The sequence below is a fragment of the Gopherus evgoodei genome, chromosome 8 (genome assembly GCF_007399415.2).
Source record: "Gopherus evgoodei ecotype Sinaloan lineage chromosome 8, rGopEvg1_v1.p, whole genome shotgun sequence".
Taxonomy (NCBI): Eukaryota; Metazoa; Chordata; order Testudines; family Testudinidae; genus Gopherus; species Gopherus evgoodei.
Window position 1 is genome coordinate 20,670,021 of NC_044329.1, and position 20,303 is coordinate 20,690,323.

Here is a 20,303-nt window from a genome sequence, read left to right on the forward strand (position 1 = left end):
TGGGAGCTGCATGAGATCTACTAGTTCTAAAATCTTGAACACAGTGATAAGAAAATCATTTCAATTCACTAACTACAGATAAGACTTTATTTAATAAATCAGTTTGAAATATCAAAACATGTTTTCATAAATCTTTCTTATGTACCCAGAACATTTTAGGTAGGTTTTTTTTAAACTAATAAAAATATTGTGCAGTTTTGGGGCATTTTAATTGAATTCCTATTTCCATCCAAATGCATCTGGACACAAATCATGAACAACATATTAATCTAGTAAATAATATATGTGTCATTCATCATTTTCTAACATAACAAAATGTAATAATTAAGATACTGAACAAATGTATTTATTTAAGCAATTGTATAACTTAACATATATGTATAGTTATGCTCCTGGCTATTCAAAGGATCTATTAAATTTAGTGTAATGGCTACATTTAACTAGTAAGTTACCATTAAAAATGTTGATCTGCAACTAATAAGAATCAACCTTTCTTTAGAAAAATAATTGAGTAAAATGCAGATCAAGATTAAATGTTTCTTGCTTGCTGATCTATATCATGATTGAAAGTTAAATCAATCCACCCTGACATCTTGCTAAATCAGCAGTTCCCAGTCTTTCTAAGCAATTTACCAGCTAGACTTCAGATGAACCAGCTAGTGCCTCCTCTTATTCTACTGAATATTCTAATCCAGCATGGAGCTTTGGCTACTCCAAAGTGTATCCTAGCCTAAATACTCCTAGGTCGGTAGAAGAAAGTGGTGCTGCATCAATTCTCAGTATTATAGGAAAGTAGAGCCTAGAATGCTCAGAAATGGTACATATATAAATTTAGGAAATAGTGCCCTAGTTCTATTACCTGTATAATGGAAAAGGCATAGAGAAATTCTGTTTTAAAAACAGCTGGTCCTCTATTAGCTAGTGTGAGAGAGAACCTAGACAACCCACCTGGAATCCCATGCAATGTCAGTTGACCTTTGCTGAAGTTTGGGCTCCTAATGCTCTTACCATACATTAGCTACACTCCTGCCCTCCATGGCAGAAAGGCAGCTCAGTGCTGGCCTGACAAAAGGAGAATGTAGTTAAATAGACTGAGTCACCAACCCCTGCCCAAAGTGTAAATTTCATTTATATACTAGATTATCCCTCTTTTCAGCTGCAGATGCAGTGCACATAAGATGTGCCTCTGCAATGACTGGGTGAGGAGGATAAGACCTCAAAACAGTTGTTGCTCAATAGAGATTGGCCATCCACTTTTAGGATGTCCTTTAAAGCAGTGCTTCTCAAAGCCGGTCCGCTGCTTGTTCAGGGAAAGCCCCTGGCGGTCCGGGCCAGTTTGTTTACCTGCCGTGTTTGCAGGTTTCGCCAATTGCGGCTCCCACTGGCTGCAGTTCGCCACTCCAGGCCAATGGGGGCTGCGGGAAGCGGTGCAGGACAAGGGATGTGCTGGCTGTGGCTTCCCGCAGCCCCCATTGGCCTGGAGCGGTGAACTGCAGCCAGTGGGAGCCACAATTGGCCAAGCCTGCGGATGCAGCAGGTAAACAAACCAGCCCGGACTGCCAGGGGCTTTCCCTGAACAAGAGGCGGACCAGCTTTGAGAAGCACTGCTTTAAACTATGGATAATGAAGGAGCATGCAGATTATTAGTTTATCATTGTTTCAGATGAGTCAGTGCTTCATAAACCCACAGAAATACAGTGCAGGGAGTGGTGGAGGGAAAGGTGAATCAAAGTAGAAAATATACATGATAGGAGTCAATAAAAACAGTATGTTCTTTGTCCTTTCAGTGAAATGCATCTCTGTATCAAAATTAACTCTCTACCTTTAGTTTCAATATAACAGAATGAAAAACCTTTCTGCTCTATGCTTGTTTCACCACTCCTTCCTTCCCATCTAGGTGTGTTTAGCCTGGGATACACTTTAGCGAAGCCAAAGCTCCATGCAGGATTAGAAAAATAAAGAAGCAACACAAATCCTGGTACAGTGTAATTAGACTAGATAGTGATTTAATCTTTTAGTTCCACGCTTGGAATAAATGACCTTCATTATTTACTTGAAGCTCCAGTGAGCTTTTATAGGCCAAGAGGTTTTTTTGTTTCTTAGTTATGCTGCATGAAAGAGCAGTAGTATTTAATAGAAGGTGGAATGGATTGCTGGTCAGAAAAAAAACTTTCAAAAGAGCAATTAAAGCAATGCCACTAACTGAAATTCTAGCAATTAAAAAAAAAATCCTTTTCAAGATTACATATTATTAAACCTGGGAACCTAATAATGTGGCACAGTGGTCCAGGAGTTATACAGTACGGCAATAAAGTCAGACCACACAAAAATGTAACAGAAGCCACTCAATGCTTCAGAAAGAGAATAAGTTGAGTGGATTCCCTAAAGAAGCAACGAAGGGGGAAAGCTTAGAGGATGTTAATAAAGACCTGTAATGTACATGCAGAAGTAATATAGAGCATACTGAATACCCAATACACTGTTTTATACAAGGTCTACTCATGACTTCTTCCTTACAAACGTGCTTGACTGAGATTGCTGATTTAAAGTGGAATTTTTTAACTGCCTTTTGAGTTTCCTCCCCAAAGTTATATATTGTCGAGTGTCTGTAAAAGCTGTTAATGTCTATTCTATGCTAGAAAGTTGTATGCCCACTAATAAAACTAAGCCCCTTAGCTACAGGCCTCTTTCCTTACAGTTAACCTTTACAATAACAGTTACTGCATTGTCACCTTCCAGATGAGGGTTAGTTCTCTGTTTTCTACTTGCAGATAAGAGAAGAGTTCTGTCTCCACAGTCCCACTGAATGCTTGGTCTCGGAGACTGACAACAGCAGGCCAATTAGGGACAATTATAGGATTGATCTGTGTATTATGGACAATTGTCCAGTAGGATCTAGACCAGGGGTCTCAAAACATGTGGCCCGGAGAGTTATTTCCTGCAGCCTGCCATAGGCGCCGACTCCACCAGCAGCCAAGCTCCCCCCCCCGCCCCGACCACATAAGGAATAGTTTCAGGTGCTTATATTTTATTAAAACCCGCTTCACATTACAGTTTTTTAAAAGTTAATATATTGACTTTTAATAGCATACTATATTACTTTTCATTTCTTTCATTTTTGACTATACTTTTGTATCGTTGCATGAAAAGGTTTCAGAGATGCAGCCCTCAGGCCAATGTACTAGTCCTCATGTGGCCCTCGTGGTGATTTGAGTTTGAGACCCCTGATCTAGACAGACTATCAACTGATTTCACATGGGATACCCAGGCAACTTGATACACTACGAGAAACAACCTATCACAGAGCTGTAAGGCTCCGTGTATCCCACTATCAAGAGATTGACTCAATACATCCCAGCCCAGGAAAGGGATGGATAGATACATCCAGTAGTGTCTAGTAAGCTGGGAGTCAAGAATTCTACACTCTCTTCCTGATTTTACTACTGACTGTGTGACCCTGACCTTCTCTGTGAAACAGGTAGAATACCTACCTAATCGGGTGCTCTGAGGTTTCATGTTTGCATCTGAAATCCTTGGATGGAAGATCCTATGTAAGAGTAAAGTGTTGCCATCTATATCTATAAATCATTCCAAAGCATATTTCCCCCCAATACTTGCTTGGCAGAAAGAGCTGCCCACCTCCTAATATACCACAACATTCAACAAACCTGGTTCAGAGAAAGTATCACTGATGTCATCATCTTTGTCTTCCTCATAATCTTCTTCCTCATCATCATTTTCAGACAGTTCATGCTCACTGCCAAACCCCTCATCATGGTCCTCATCTTCAATATCTTCCTCATCCTCCTCATCCTCTTCAGGGTCTCCTTTGGTTGGCTGCTCACCCAAACCGTCTGTGACAAAGAGAGAATAATTGTGCTCTTCTTTCTTCTGTGAAGGATCTGAGACAGATGTGCTGGCAGAAAGGCTGCTCTCCCCCACAACTAGCCCTGGAGGTTCCTGGGGTGGGCTGAGGAGCAGCTCCTGAGTCTCTTTAAAAGGCAAAATAGGCGTATTATGACTCTGAAGGGAATCTATCCCTTTCCTCTCTTGTCTCTTTGCTACAGCTCCACAATAGCAGGTATTCTCCTTTGCCGCATCTGCATGTGCCTGGCTCAACACTGGTCTGCTTTGTGGTAATGGACTGATCTTTACTTTTGCCTTTTTAACATAGTCTTTACATTCCACATGACTGTTCATCTTCTCATTATTGTACACATTGGTCTTCATGATTTGTGTGCTTGAAGTGGGCTTGCTTGCCTTTTGAACATAGTCTGACAAAGGTGCCTCAGCCTGAATGTTCTTTGAGGAACACACAGGGGCTGCAGCTCTACTTGTGATTTTTTTCCCAGGTAACAGAGAAGTTAAAGGGTTTTGTTTTACACTGAAGAGTGAATCTGAGTAATAAAGTGAATCTGACACAGGTTGAGAGTCCTCACTGTTAAGCTGGGCCAGAGTTGGAGTTTTACTTATCACCTCTTCATCTTGGTATGGGCTTGAGAAATCATCAAGGCCCAGGTAATCCACTTCCTTTGTTCCCCAGATGTCACAGCTGGTTAGTTTGGTGTACTTAGTTAAGTCTTCACAGTTTGTGTCCCACTGCTCCCAGTTTGAGGTGAAAGCAGCTTCACTATCCAGGACGTCTGTAAAAGACTCTAGATTTTCAATATCTTTGCAGTCCTCCATAGAAAAGAAGTTGTCTCTGGAGGTCTGCTGATAGTCCATTTCTCTGTCCTGTGCATAATAAAACAAGTTAACAAGGCACACTTTTTTATAGACCAGGCGGTTGGATGGTCTATAAAAACAAACAAACAAAAAAATCCCCAAAACAAACAAAGAACCCCCCCCCAAACACTGAGTGATGGTGAAGTGTGCCAGCCTGATGGCACATGAGGCCTTTTTATCCCAAAACCAGACATAGCACAAGTAGCTCAGCATTGAGCTAAAGCAGGGGTGTGCAAACTACGGCCTGTGGTACTGCCCCCCCCGTGGCACCGCAGGCCTGGCGCCACTCTCAGAAGTGGCCCCTGGGCGGGGGGTCAGAGGGCTCCGCGTGCATTGCCCTTGCCACCAAGCACTGCCCCCCACAGCTCCCACTGGCTGGGAATAGGGAACCGTGGCAAATGGGAGCTTCGGGGGAGGTACCTGGAGGCATGGTAAGGGCAGTGCATGCAGAGCCCTCCGTCTCCCTACCCCCCAACTCCCTGCCCTAAGCACCCTGCCTGCACCTCGCACCCCTCCTGCACCCCATCTCCATGCCCTGAGCTCCCTGCTGCACCCTGCACACCCCAACCCCCTGCTCTGAGCCCCCTGCCGCACCCTGAACCCCTCCTGCACCCCAACCACCTTCTCTGAGCCCCCTCATACACTCTGCACCCCATCTCTGCCCCGATCTCTTGCCCTGAGCCCCTTCCTGCACCCCCCTCCCACACCTCACACTCCTTCCTGCACCCCAACCCCTGCCCCAGCCCTGCATACAATTTCCCCATCAAGATGTGGCCCTCAGCCCAAAAAGTTTGCCCACCCCTGAGCTAAAGAATCTTTTTACGAGAAAGGCAGGAGCATAGTTTCCATGCACCATCAATTCTGGGCTTCTCTGCTGAGACTGCCAACAAGGGTACTGGCCAATTGTGCTATGGGGTTTTGCACACCTGGCCACTGGGAACTGGACTAAGACCAACAATTCATTTCATATATAAAAAAGCCAGCAGATGGAAATTACTTTAGTTCCCTACTCAGCTGGGTCAGATTTATACAAGTGACCAAGAAAAGCAGGGCTCCACATACCAGCCATTACCAATGCCAGATATCCCAACCCTGAAGAATCTTGTTCTAGCCAGATCTGTCAAATAATGAATATGAGCAATCTTTTTCCCTAGTCCATGTAGGTCTGGTATAGGAAAAATTAGTTATTTCCAACATAAGCTTAGTTTACATTTTGTTCTGTTCATGTGTCTCATCCTCAACTTGGAGGAATGTAATGTCTTTCCTAGACAAGACTACATTGCTTGGGACTTATGTCTGCAAACAACATCCCAGCAGCGATACACCTATCTGTCAATCTGAGGCTCCTGAACATAAAGCCTCTGCTGATGGTTAGTTTTAACAGTTTCCTGTAAGTGGGAAACATCCCAGTTGGTGGCCTGGTGGTTGGGGGCTAAGTCAGAAATAAGTGAATAATCAGACAGCAGACCTTCACTGAACAGCTCCCTATAGACCATCCCCTCATTTACATAGGAAAGAAAGGTGTAACCCAAAGGGAAAAAACAAAGTAACTTACTAGTTCATACATGAAGTCTGGATCTGAACTATTTGCCAAGAGATCTGTGCTCGTCAGCGTCTGTTCTGAAAATGTGTGGCATTGAAAGGCATCCCCAAAAGGAGGGTCCATTCCGCTCACACTGGGCTACAACAAAATTGTTTGATTTTGTTAAGCAAGCTACGAAAGTTATATAAATATATACATATTATATTATATGCGCACTCCTACACCCCATATACTTCAACTTTGAACTTGTTCTATACTTGCATTTGGAAGACTTTTAGATAAACAAATAAGCAAACAGCCAGTAAACGATATCCAGTGCTTTTACCCACATGAGACACTAAAATTTGTATCCACTATGTAGCTGCTAGATAGTTGCTCATTTATTCTTTTGGTTGTTGACTTGAAATTCTCAGTTGTTTGGTGAGTTTAGTGAAATTTTAGTGCTTGTAGAAGTGACAGACTAGTACCCCTGGCTCTAGCCAATACTCTTGTGAATGGGCACTATCTAAGTTTTTCATCCACTGCTTCATCAGTGGGCCTTAATCTTGCCTTGCAGCACCCTTACTATTCTAGTCCTGGAAGCTTTAAGTACACCTCAGTTATTTCAATCCTGGGTAGAGATTGATGATTTTACCAACTTGTTCTATTACAAACCAATTGCACATGTACTGGGGGAATAGGTGGAACTTTGCGTAGAAACATTTTGCAGTTAGGTTAGGATTACTGGCCACAGAAATTATAAGTAACAAGATTACTTCCTGCTTTTTGCCCTTAGTCCTTATTTTTTACTCCTGCTTTACTGTTTCCACCCTGTCCCCAAAGAGACATCACTCATTAGTCCTGGGAGCTAGGGAGGAAGCAGCATTGGATTACTCTCACTCTCACCTAGAGCTGGGCTGGTATGTGAATCATTGCAGTAATAAAAGGCTGTTCCAGGCACCTACCCTCATCAGGAAGACAACTTTGCTGAATCTTGTTTTGTGACAGAGACTACATGACCAGTCATATCACCACCAAGGCCCAGAAATTCTATGGAATTTCTATACTGATTTTCGCAGCAAGGGTAAGCATTTAGTGCAGTATTCCCAGAGAAGTCACACTGGGATACAAGACTGTTGGAGAACCAGACCAATTATATCTCCGTATTTGTGTGCACAAGCATGGGGCAGTGTAATGCTCTGTCAAAACCAACAGCCAGTTTAAAAACAAACAAAACAAACTGAAACAATGCTATGAAGCAATGGCAGCTAAGGTTGAAATAAGTTACTGCTACAAGCCTGATTTTTGGTCTCCCTCTAAAATCCACAAAAGAAGTCACACTGGACTCAGACTGGTAGAAGTCAAAATTTCTTCTATACAATTTGAAATGAACTGGACAAGAGGTTTCTGAATTAGGACACTAGCAGGTCATGATTTGTGGTGTTTGCCTGAAAACCCACCTTGCTAGTAGGTGGTGATCTTGCTGGAACATGATAAGTGTGTTTCACTGGTTCACTCTGCAGGTGGCTCCTACGCCCACAGACAGAGAGGTAAAAGTGGCTCTCTAGAACGAGTAGCTAGAGTATGAGTTAAGCAGCCATGAGTTAACAACTCTAAGAGCGGTCAAACCGGAGGAGAAAACTTGAGTTTTTAGTTTTGTTTGTCCATTGATGATTATTTTATTATTAAATAAAGTAAAATCTGAGAAGGGGACAGTTTTGACTCTACCCAGCATCTTGGCTTTAACTTAAAGCAGATTGGGAAAGGCATCTCACTGGTTATAATTTATATTCTTCTTCTGAAGGTTCCTCATTAGCTCAAAAGAATCCTGTAATTCAACTGTACTTTTAAAAATACAGCCGTGTATGCATGTGGAGGGAATACTTTACGTAAGTAAATCAACCATAACATGCACACCAGGCTTACCTGAGGCATTTCCAAGCCCAGATCCCCCAAATCCAATTCCAAACTTCTTGTTTTCTTCACTTTTGGATTCCTTTCCAGCTTTACTTCAGTGTCAGTGGGTAGCATATAACTCATGCAATGAAAGGGATAGAGGTTTTCCCTGAAATAACTTCAGTTCACACACATGGAGCTCTTCTCTCTTTGTAGACTTCTGTGTAAAATGAACAGACCAAACACCAAAAGTTAACCTTTATTACACTACAAATTAAAGAGCCACCAAAAAAAAAAAAAGAGAGAAAGAAAAATACAGGTGCTTTTTTTTCCCCCTTCAGAAAAAAAGTTATTATCCCAACATGATCATTTCTGAGGAGGCAAAAAACAAAAATCCCCCGCAAAACTGAATAGACCTCATGCTGGAACATGCTATAAGAATTAGTTCTCCTCTCCTCCCGCACCCTAGTGTAAATGAAAAAGCCTGGAACAAACAATACCTGTGCAAACCTTGCTGCTAGTTCAGACTGTTTTCCATTACCTTTTGCCTCACTGTGTTTGTATGTCCTCTAGCTAGACTGCGAGCTCTTCAGGGTAGAGACTGTCTTTTCACATGTCTGGAAAGTGCCCAGCATAGTTTTGGGTCAATACAAACAACAGTCTTCATACATTTAACATCACAAAGTCAATAAATTCTAGAATGAGACTCATGTAATCATCATCTTTTCCAAAGTGGATATTGAGGGCATACCTGTTTTAGTGTTTTCCCCATCCTTCTCTTACAAGTTCAGCCCATCCACCTCCTGCTACAGTTTAATCAGTTTCTCATGCAGTAATATCTAGTGGCAGAAGGGAAGTGTAGCAGACACACTCACTATTAAAAAGGGGAACATCCTTATTGGAACTTAAAGTCTGGGCCAATTCCAATTTCGTTACTCTTCCACTGACTTCTGCCTGGGCCTGGATTGTTTTGATCCAATTTATTCAATAGTAATTTCCTTGACTCAGTATCTTCTGTAATCCCTTGGATAGTTCAAATGCATGATTGGAAAGGAGATCTTATTTAGACAATCCTGCATTTGTAACAGCATGAGGAAGCAAGGCTATGAAAAAGCGAAGTACTTGGTGCAAATATGACAAAAAGCTCAGAAGATAAATGATGGTGAGTGCAGGAGAAACTGATTTATACATCAGTACTAAAGAGCCATATTCATTCCTGGTGTAATTCCACTGACAAAGGCTGTTACAGTGGGAATGAATTTGGCCAAATATTTATTGGCCTTCCTTCTCACACCCCCCAAAACATGAAAGTCTCTTCAAGGAATGATATGCACTGCCTAGATAAATCAGACAGCAGCAGTGTTGTATGAGTATTGAACCAAAATCCCAACTATGAATCTTGAAACAATAGTGCAGGAATATCAGTTGAAACATATTTTTTTATTTTGCACACAATTCCCTTTTAAAAGTTTGTCATTTTTTAAACGCAGAAATAGCACTAGAAATGTTCTAGAACAGCAGAGTAAACATAGCAGGAAAAAAAGAACCCCTTTATAGACAAACTAACACAGGAAGGTAAATTATTCCTTCCCACTGAGTTAGTCTAACATTTTGTACATTGAATTTAGTATTTTTAAAAAGTCATTTATATCTTAAGGTAAGTGAAACAGAATGCAAATAAAGCTCGTGCCACCGCAAAATAAAGTGGTTTTTAAATCACAGAGTCACAAATATAAAACAAACATAAAAAGTCACAAAGTTAAACATAGCCCAAATTTTAACTAGGCAAGACAGGTCCTCAGTAAGACAATGCAAATGCTTCCAATGAAGCTACCCCTTTTAGGGCCTAGATGTCAAATAAAAACCAGCCAGTCTTTTCTGAAGTAAGCTTTTCTTTCTACCCTCATATTTCCAACAATCTCTTATTTTTGTGTCAACTGATGTATAAACTTTTTGGCAGACTGCCTCAGGGCATCACATCTGCAGCCCTTGTCCGTCTCAGTGCACTGAAAAGAGACATCTACAGAGCCGGCTTGCTCAATGCTGTGAAATTTCACATTAGGTCGCAAAATAGATTTGCTCATTCATCTAATGCAGGAGCAAAACTTTGCTCTTTAATTTTAAAAACAGTATGGAAACTCATTTTGGAGCCTCGCTTTTAATATTTGTAGCGGGGGGGGGGCACAAGGATTCAGGAAATGGATCTCATCTTTCAATACCAATCTGCATGTCAGAGTCTCTTTGCAATTCTGTATGTTCAAAGGGATCAATTTTATCTTCTATAAACTTAATATGCCAGCATCTAATGATTTTTGGCATCCAGAATATCTGAAACTGCAAGTCTATGGAGTGTTAAGGTCAAATTCTGCCTTTTTACAATCCAAACAACCTCACTGCCTTTGATACACAAGGTATAAAGTTGGGACAGAATTTTGCCCAAGCCCTATCACAATGGGTTCAGTAACGATTTGACACTTCCCAAAAACTTCTCTGCTCCTCAATCTCCAGAGTCTGCAAGTGTTATGATGGTTATTAAGAAACATATCAAATTCTCATAAATTTAAGTATGGTAGTTGTTGATCTCCAACATAAACTCATAGCATCATATTCTCAAACATCTTGTGCCCTTACTTGACTAGGCAGAATGTATTCAAATAATCATTCTTTTTCATATACAAATACAAATTTGAATGAATGAAAGACCTGAAGGGGGGCCTACAACAGGAGTATAAGTAATAGTGAAGATCAGCACACTTGCAGAGTTGTATGGGAGTACTTGCCCTTTAAGAGAGTTCCATTAATTCCTTAAATAAACATTAAAGGATGCTGGGCATTGGTAATGTAATACACCTTTTCACTTCTAAATCACTGATGCCCCACGTGGGTTGTGATCATAAAGTCATAACCAACCCCTGTTCAATAGAGTTTGTAAAAAGGAAATATTAATGTAAAATCAGTTCCTAAACATAAAAACACACTTTTCTAACTGATTATCTTGCTGGTGATCTTAACAGAAATGCTAAATGAACCACAGAGACAACTTTCAAGCTGGACCCTCCAATGTCAGGGTTGTTACACTACTGTGGTAGTGCAGGGGAGCTCCCATTGCCACTTTCTGTGTTGTATTTTATTCTCCCAGGTCGTAAATCCATCACCTTTCACCAGCATTAAATTCACTCAAAAGAAACCCCAAAGAGAAATTTCCAAACAACTGCAGGATAATCTAGCTGAATGGCTTTACAAAATACAGTGCACCTCAATTTGCAATATGAATTTTGTACTTTAATTAGTTATGAGCAAGATTGCTATTTCATGTTTGTGATGTTAGATGCACATTTGATACAGTTTGAAAATAGTAAGTATAGCTATAACTTTTGTTAAGGACTTGCACAGTGTCTATTATCACAGCAGCTACGCACTTAGTTACAGAGTTAAAGTGCATTACATAAACAATTACATTTTCACTACCATGAGAAGTGTTTCAGCTGCTATTAATGTCAAAGTTCCATTTTTAATACCAGAAGAAAGGCAGGAGAAAACAAGTTTTCATGACTTCCCATGTATACTAATCAATATTTTACTGATATTAATATTTGTATATGATTTGGAAGATGAAGAAATATAGTTTGAAAGTTTCTCCAAACACCTATTAGGCTGAGGACGAAGCCTATCAGCATAGTGAAGAATGCCAGAGATGTCACATCCCCAAAAACTATGTCCATGTCATTTACGAAGAACAACAGTATGTGCTAGGTGTGTGTACTGTACTTAGCTGTAGCATTAACAATCTTTTTTTTTTTTTCCAAGTTAACTAGATTTGTCTCCTGTGTTTTTGTTACAGCTTCTTTCCTCTTCCTGAGTATATTTCACTTTGTTTTCTGTTATGGACAACATTATCCATATCTTCCCCCTGACCCCCATTTGTCTCCCTACATTAAGTTCTGTTCTATACCTCTTCTCTTATATTTTAAGTCTCACTCCTGTTTCTCTCCCCAACCCACTCAAGATGGATCTTTTTTTTTTTTTTTGAAGGGTGGAATGTCTTCCTCCAACAACAGATGATCATGATGGTCCCTTCTCGCCTTAATGTCTATGAGTTTATAATTACACGTTGAAACTTCCCCCTGCCAAACCTGTATATGCATCCACCTGCATAGAGGCTCATTTCCCTCACCTCCTCCAACACCAAGATCCTGATAAAACTGCAGCAGCACAATCTGAATCACTATGCCTTTTGGCTTCTCCTCCCACCCTGAAAAGCAAGCAACAGCTCAGGACACTCTACTCCCCAGCTCTCCTCCCACATTTTAAGAAAATGCTGCACTGCTGAACTCTTCTGCTAGCAAATTCTTCCACTCTTCATCTTAAAGTAGTAGGCCCTAGCATCACATTACTTCCAGGTTTGCCTCTTTCCCTCAGAAGAAGGAACCAGCAGCTCCAGTTGCTTTGCCCCCTCTCCCAAGTGAGATTACGCTCCCAACATTTCTATTTGACAAAATCAGACTGATTTTTGAGATCTGTTAAGTGATACTATTAAACCAGGGTGGGCAACCTGCAGCCCATCAAAATAATCTGCTGGTGGGCCACCAGACAGTTTGTTTATATTTGCACGGCCACCCACAGCTCCCAATGGGCCGCAGTTCGCCGTTCCCAGCCAATGGGAGCTGTGGGAAGCGGCAGCCAGCATGTCCCGGCCACTGGGAACTGTGGGCAGCCACGCAAATGTAAACAAACTGTCTGGCGGCCTGCCAGCAGATTACCCTGACGGGCCGTGCGCAGCCCATGGGCCATGGGTTGGCCACCACTGTATTAAACAGAACCCTTTGTCTGCAAGCAGGCATCCACTGGACTATAACTGCACAAAACAGTGATCCATACTATTAATAACTTTAACGACTACAACAAGAGTATGGTATTAGATTATTAAGACTAAATTCATAGTTTATTTGAACGCATATCCTTATGCAAGAATTTCAGCCAAATAGCTGAAAGGTTATTTGGGCATGCTTAATTTCTGCATATTACATAAGCAGACTAACAGATGCCAGCAACTGATCACTGCTTTTTCACTGCATGTCATATTTCAAAGAGACTTTAAGATTCTTAAAAAACCCTCCAACCACCTATCCCTTTTGTAATAAAGTGTTAACTTTTCTGTGCATTTTGGGGTGGGGAAAGGGGCTTGATGTTTGAACGGACATATCAGACTAATTAATATTTTTAAATCATTGAGCACCACCTGCCTCACTGTTTTGCTGCTGCAGGTGCTAATAGCAACATATTTCAAACAGTAGCATCTTAAGCCCAAGGATCTCAAAAGGTAAGCATCATTATCCCTCTTCTAAAAAGATAGGGAATTTGAAGTACAGGGAAGTTAAGTGATTTGTTCCAGGTCACGGCAAGTCTGTGAAAGAATTGAGGATAGTACCCAGATATCTTGATTCATATTCTTCCTATAACCACTACACTATATACATCTTTAAACTCTAATACTACCAGCACTACTTTCCTTTGAACACCTGCTGCATGGACATCTTAGCCCTCGTCCAGACTAACCCGCGGCATCGGCGGGTTAAAATCGATTGCTCGGGGATCGATATATCGCGTCTAGTCTGGACGCGATGTATCGATCCCTGAGCGCGCTTACATCGATTCCGGAACTCCATCAACCCGAACGGAGTTCCGGAATCGACACGGAGACCCGCGGACATCGATGCAGCGCCATCCAGATGGGTGAGTACCTCGATTTTAGAAATTCGACTTCAGCTACGTTATTCCCGTCGCTGAAGTTGCGTATCTATAATCGATTTTAATATCTAGTCTGGACGTGGCCTTACTCAAGAAAAACCTCATCAGACCAAGTGGAAAACTACAGCAGGTTAGGTGCAACAGTGAAAGACTGTTTTGTATTTTCATCTGTATTCAAGTGCTAGAGATTACACTATTTTCAGGCAAGTTATTAAAGCTTTCAATTAATTCTTAAGATCTTTTTATACTTTTAGGAATCAATTTTAACTGTGAAAGGAATTAATTAGTATATGGATTTTACCAAAGTATTGTAAAACTAGAAAAAAAAAAGAGTTACTTTCACAAGAGATAATGATTTAACTGGTTTCTTCTGCTTACGTTTCAAGGGAATTCACTGTTAGAAACAGAACAATGAAGAGAGGAAACTAAAACAAAACTAGGCAATTATATAACTGATCTTTTGGAAGGCGTGTCCTAGTATAAACAATGCTATAGAGATGTAGAATATGAAGTCATTGTCTCCACTCTTCTGCCAGTGCAGGGTACAGGGTGTAGAGCAGAGTCTTTGAGGAGGATGTGAGGGGCGCAAAGAAGGAAGAAATCCTTAATGCTCAGAAACCCCTGAGTAAAGGGAAATGTAAACTTATTCTAAGTCCTCCTATTGTGGAATTATATTTTATATTTACGGAAACAAAAAAAAAGTTATGAGATTAATTGCTGTCAACACAAAATGCTTCAAACTCACATATTTTATAGCCAAGAAGTGTGCAAGTGTAGTCAATTTATCCATTAACAACTCATAAAAATATAATCCAATTGCCTATGCCATCCAAAAACCTGTAGGAAATGTAAATGAACAAAAACTAAAGTGTTTATTTTTTCTTAAAATGAGTTATGGCACAGGATACACTTTAAAGCCTAAGGCAATAAATTCAAGTAATCATCCCCTAGCACCAATCCGTTAGGCAGATTTTCCTAGATGTTGGTTATTCTCTGTTGTAGTAGAACCTCGGAGTTACGAACACCTTGGGAATGGGGGTTGTTCCTAACTCTGAAAAGTTTGGAACTCTGAACAAAGAGTTATGGTTGTTCTTTCAAAAGTTACACCTGAAAAATAACAATACAGCTTTGAAACTTTACCATGCAGAAGAAAAATGCTGTTTTTAAACCATCTTAATTTAAACAAAACAAGCACAGAAACAGTTTCCTTACGATATCAAATCTTTTTAAACGTTCACTTTATTTTTAGTAGTTTGTATTTAACACAGTACTGTACAATATTTGCTTTTTTTGGTCTCTGCTGCCTGATTGCATACTTCCAATTCCAAATGAGGTATGTGATTGATCGGTCAGTTTCTAACTCTGGTGTTCGTAACTCTGAGGTTCCACTGTACCTCAAACAAATGCTCTCATAGAGTTTTATATGCTTGATCCTCAAGGAATCTCTCTGATGCAGATAAATAATTTTTTCATTATACAGTTGGGAAAACTGGGGTATACGGTTAAGTGGTATGATGTATCAGAGATGGTCTCCTCTGACCACTAAATAATTCCTCTATCAAACATGGATAATCCTTTATAAGTTAGCTAGTGTTTGTACAGCACTCGAAAAGTACTCAGAATTATAACTCATTTCTCACTCCAGGAGCTATACCATCAAGCAATGAGTTTTATAGGCCATGTGATCATAATCCACTGTCCTTCAGCATCAACTATATCAGGTTAGTTGACAATCCCAAGTATACCAACCACCTAAAATATCTCAGACCTAGCAGTTTCCACCCCTTATTTAGGCTGCTCACAATGAACATGCAGCAGGTCCCCCACCAAAAAAACTTCTGAATCTACATCCATTATTCTTACTCAAAAAAAAAAAGAAAAAAAAAGCAAGTGTAAATGTTATTATTAAAAAACCCAGTACTTCAGCTGTGCTCAGACGCAAGCTGTCTGACATATGCAACCTAGATGTCAGCCCACCTTTTTATTACTCTGTTTCGATTTCTAGTCTCTTACAGCTTGAAAGACCGTAGAGTCGAGTCTCATCACACTTATACCGGTTTTACACCGGTGTGACTTCAAGGAGTTACCCCTGATTTACACTGTGAACAAAACAGGCCTAATGTGCTTTCAATCCAGAAATTAATATTTCAGTACGTACAGTTAAAAACTTAAAATAAAGAATCTAGTCTGTACTGGAGTTTGAAAAAAGTGGAACGTTTTAATTGGTTAGTTCAGAATGAAAGGTAGCAGAACTCTGGTCCTGAAATTAAAACACTAATTATTGGATCAATTACTGAAAATAATCCTCTAAAAAAATAGTGTGCCTCACCTATGCACATGCCACAGTTGTATTAAGGAACTGTTAAATCACATGGATGAGATTAGGGCAGGGGCAGGCAACCTATGGCACACGTGCTGAAGGCGGCACGCGAGCTGATTTTCAGTGGCACTCACACTGCCCAGTTCCTGGCCACAAGTTTGGGGGGCTCTGCATTTTAATTTAATTTTAAATTAAGCTTCTTAAGCATTTAAAAAACCTTATTTACTTTACATACAATGATAGTTTACTTATACATTATAGACTTATAGAAAGAGACCTTCTAAAAATGTTAAAATGTATTACTGGCACGCGAAACCTTAAATTAGAGTGAATAAATGAAGACTCGGCACACCACTTCTGAAAGGTTGCTGACCCCTGAATTAGGGCATGCTCTTAACTCAAAGGGACGGAGTAATTCAGTAGGAAGGCCCTAATCATACAAAAAGCTCCCTGGCAAGCAGATGCCAGCTAAAAGCCCACTGAAGTAGAGGAGAGTCCTTGTAGGTGCAGAAGTCTACTTATTTGGTGATCCATTGATTTGAAAGAGGTTCTGTGCCAGGATCCATCAACACAACGCTCCTTATAGGAATGATCTCATGGAATGTTAATATTTTCTTATTTATAAGAAAAGACGGAAAGAAGGACGATCAGAAAACTCATGCTTAGATAAACACCTTAATTTGTTTTAAAAGGGAAGTGATTCAGATTAATATTGGATTAAACTCCACATTCCTAGAATAGTTAGTGAACAGTTTATGACATTTTCTGAATTTTAGATCAAACTTTTTTTTGTAGAACATCAATATTGTGTATGATTATTCCTCATTTACAAAAGCCAGAAGTGAACAGACTCATGAGGGAAGGAGGCAGGGTTTAAGTATGCAAAGAGAGAGAACATAATTTAAAGAACTAAGTTATGGAGTATCTGTCTCCTTAACAATAAATGAAGATGTTTTACCCTAAGTTTTCTGATACAAACAAACAATATTAATGATGAGAAGTCCTGCGAGTGGCAGCAGGGAATTAGGGCTGCCCTGAGTCTGAGGGTAACTAGGGGAACCGGTCTGGATATGTGTGGGGTAGTCAGAAGAAGGGGGTGTTCCCAGTTTTGTAAATTACTTCTTGTCCAGCATGTGCCACCTGACACCCCCTTGTCTTCAGACAGCAGGAGCTCAACCTTCCAGCCCAATCACCTGGATCAGGCATGTCCCCCTTCTGCATCGTCCCGGAGCCCTATCTGTGCCTCTCCCCACCACCTCAAAGGGGAAGGGAACTACCATTCCTAGCACATCCCTGGCTGCGCCCGCCTGCGTCCCCCACCTCCGACCCAGGGCCCACAGGCGCTGTCTCCCCTCGCCAACCCCTTATGCCTGGGCCTCGCCCCCTGCTCCTGACCCACTAACACACCTCCCAGCCAACATGGCCGCCCCACCAACCAGCACCGAGCGCAGCCTAACCCGTGACACAGCCAGCCCCATCCCCTCCCCAACCTGATTGGCCAAACAATCTCCCAAGCTCGCACCCATTGGCCTGCAACGCCGCCACTCAGCCGCCCAGCGGCTCTTTCAAGCTAGTGTGAGGCAACATGTAAACAAATCACTTTCATAGGCTCCTCAGCTAGGCAGTGCCGCTCCCCCACTTCCAAAGGAAAGGAAGAGGAGGGGGAACTACTTCGCTTCAGAGGGAAGGGATAATGGAACCTACTCTCACCAGCTACAGCCGCCAGGCGTGGGGGGCTTCCCTCGCCCCCTGGGGTGCCCGTAGGCAGCAACTCTTCTCTCCTGGAGGAGGACGACGGGGCAGGAGGCTCGCAGGCAGCTAGGTTCGCCCCACAAATCCCCCTACAGGGGAGGAAATAAGGACGGCTCTCCAGCTGCTTTCCAGGCCTGTCACAAGCCTATGATTCCTCCAGGAACCCACGGATCCCCCGCCCCACAACCACAAACTAGATACACAGAGCTGAGTTGGGAGACTCCCTCACCCGTTTCCCACCCAGTTGTCGCCTGTCTCCCCTATTTGCACTGATCCCTTATATACTGAGGGCTAAGCAACTTGTTCATCCATACTACCAGAACCCACAAAGCCCCTGGAGGGAAGGTGCTTTAATCCCCAGGATCCTACAGTGCAGGCTCTGCTCCCCTTGCCACGGCACAGACGCCTGGTAGACGTAGGTTGCAATGGACGCCGACAGGCCACTGCTAACTCAGTGCAAGCCCTGCATGCTGCTGCTTTCCTTTACAGTCTCTCAACTCCTTCTGCTACTAACTTGCAGTCATTCATTTCAAAACACACCAAAGGCCTAAGAAACGACAGCAGTACAATCAACTGTGCCAACGGGTCAGAAATCTCGGAAGCAGAGAAACTCAGACATCTGCCTAGCACGGGGCTGTTCCTATCATACAACCAACAACTAACTATCCCCCTGAATGAGCACGGGGAAGTGTCTGCTGCCCTCCACATCTCTATCAGCGTGGCACCTCCCCCATCCCATGCGCCTCTCCAAAACCAAGAGAGGGGATGGGAGGCAGACACACCCCTTTTTCATCCTGGGAGTGCCCTGGCCTCAGAACCCCGGTCCTTCCTTGTATGTATCAGCGACTCTCCTGATCTACTCTGCATGCAGCCCCTGTACCCCTCTGCTGGGTTAAAGGGACAATAAATGCAGCCCCCCTCCCGCCTCGCCAAGGACTGTACCAGCCTCCACACCGCTGCCCCCAGCCCTTGTCCTACCATGGGCTACTAGAGCAACAGTCTCTCTAGCCTCCGCCCTGTCAGAGGCTGCTGCTACCGCCACCCCACGACCCCTCCCTGCCCAGCCTGTCCCTCACCTGGCGTCCCCCCGACCCAGCGGGGGAAAGGGATGTCTCAGTAGGGGGCGCCGCCCATCCCGCTCGGGCCCGGACCCTCCATGCTGCTTTGGGGTTTGTTTTGTTTATGTCTCTTCCTGACGGGTTCCCGGAAATCGCGTGACTCGCCCTCCTCACGTGGGAAGGGGGGGGTCTGAGAGCAGGCCAATCAATGCACAGGGTCTATCTGAAGCTGCATAGCACGGACTCCTCTGTCATGTGACATTGATAAGTCTCTGGAGGGGCCCAGTGGGGGTGGGTGTGAGTGATTAGTGCCTCTACCCATACAGGATATTCCAGGAGAGGCCAAAGTTCCTCACCCTTGAATTCTGAGCTGCATATAACAATCTTCAGAAGTTCAAGTGCTGGAGTATGCCTGCCAGGGTTCGGAGTTTAAGCTTTGCAGGGGCTCCAACCCCATGGGAGGGATCTGCTGGGGCTTGGGGCGCCCCTGTGGGAGGCACCTACAAGGGCTTGGGTTTTCAGACCTGCAGGAAGCACATGCTGGGGCTGAGGGGGCTTTAGCCTTGCTCTTGCTGAAGCCCCCAGCCTCAGCAGGTGCACTCCACAGGCTGAATCCCTGAGACCTCCATACCTGCAGGGTGGTAGGCCCTAACTCCACCACCACTGTGAAGTCTTCCAGGGAGTCACTGGAGGGGAGTCAGGGCTACGGGACTCCAGGGAGTTACTGGTGGGGATTATTTTGATGTAGCTTAAAACCTTAAACCCAAGAATCGTATTTCTGTTGCTCTGTTGAACTTTTGTCCTCTTTATCCCTGTGCCTATATGGCAGTGGTCCCCAAACTTTTCAGGGTTATGCACCCCTTTACCCCAGTGTGCCCCTACCCCCCAAGAGTAAGGGGGCAGAGGCTGGGGCCACAGCTGGGAGTGTGGCTGCAGCCAGGGGCCAAGGCTAGGGGCAGGGGCAGGAGCGGAGCCATGGCCAGGCTGCAGTGAGGGCTGGCAGCCAGGCCCCCAACCTTGGTTCCGGAGCTGGGGACAGCATATGACACAGTAGGGTGACCGGATGTCCTGATTTTATAGGGATAGTCCTGATTTTTGGGTCTTTTTCTTATATAGGCATTACCCCCCCACCCCAGTCCCGATTTTTCACATTTGCTGTCTGGTCACCCTAGGACACAGTAGGGGTGAGACTAGAGCAGAACTAGGGGTGAGGGGGCCTGCTGGGTACTTCTCTCTCATCACCCCCCTGGGGCTTGCCCAGGCCCCACCAGATGTTCCTCCA

At 43.0% G+C, this 20,303-nt stretch overlaps 1 protein-coding gene across 3 annotated transcripts in view; it reads right to left on the reverse strand.

The window, feature by feature from the left end:
* Positions 1–19,191, reverse strand: part of CREBRF (CREB3 regulatory factor) — a 32,769-nt gene extending 13,578 nt beyond the window's left edge. The window contains exons 1-5 of one of the 3 annotated variants that reach the window (XM_030571651.1): positions 19,040–19,191; positions 8,685–8,760; positions 8,174–8,363; positions 6,281–6,406; positions 3,669–4,734 (exon numbers count right to left, since the gene is read on the reverse strand). In XM_030571651.1, the coding sequence (XP_030427511.1) occupies positions 3,669–4,734; positions 6,281–6,406; positions 8,174–8,287 (1,306 nt within the window). In that variant the 5' untranslated portion in view covers positions 8,288–8,363; positions 8,685–8,760; positions 19,040–19,191. Of the gene's footprint in view, positions 1–3,668; positions 4,735–6,280; positions 6,407–8,173; positions 8,364–8,643; positions 8,761–19,039 lie in introns of all 3 variants that reach the window. The other 2 variants (XM_030571650.1, XM_030571649.1) reach the window with 2 other exon arrangements.
* Between the last annotated feature and the right edge of the window lie 1,112 nt (positions 19,192–20,303).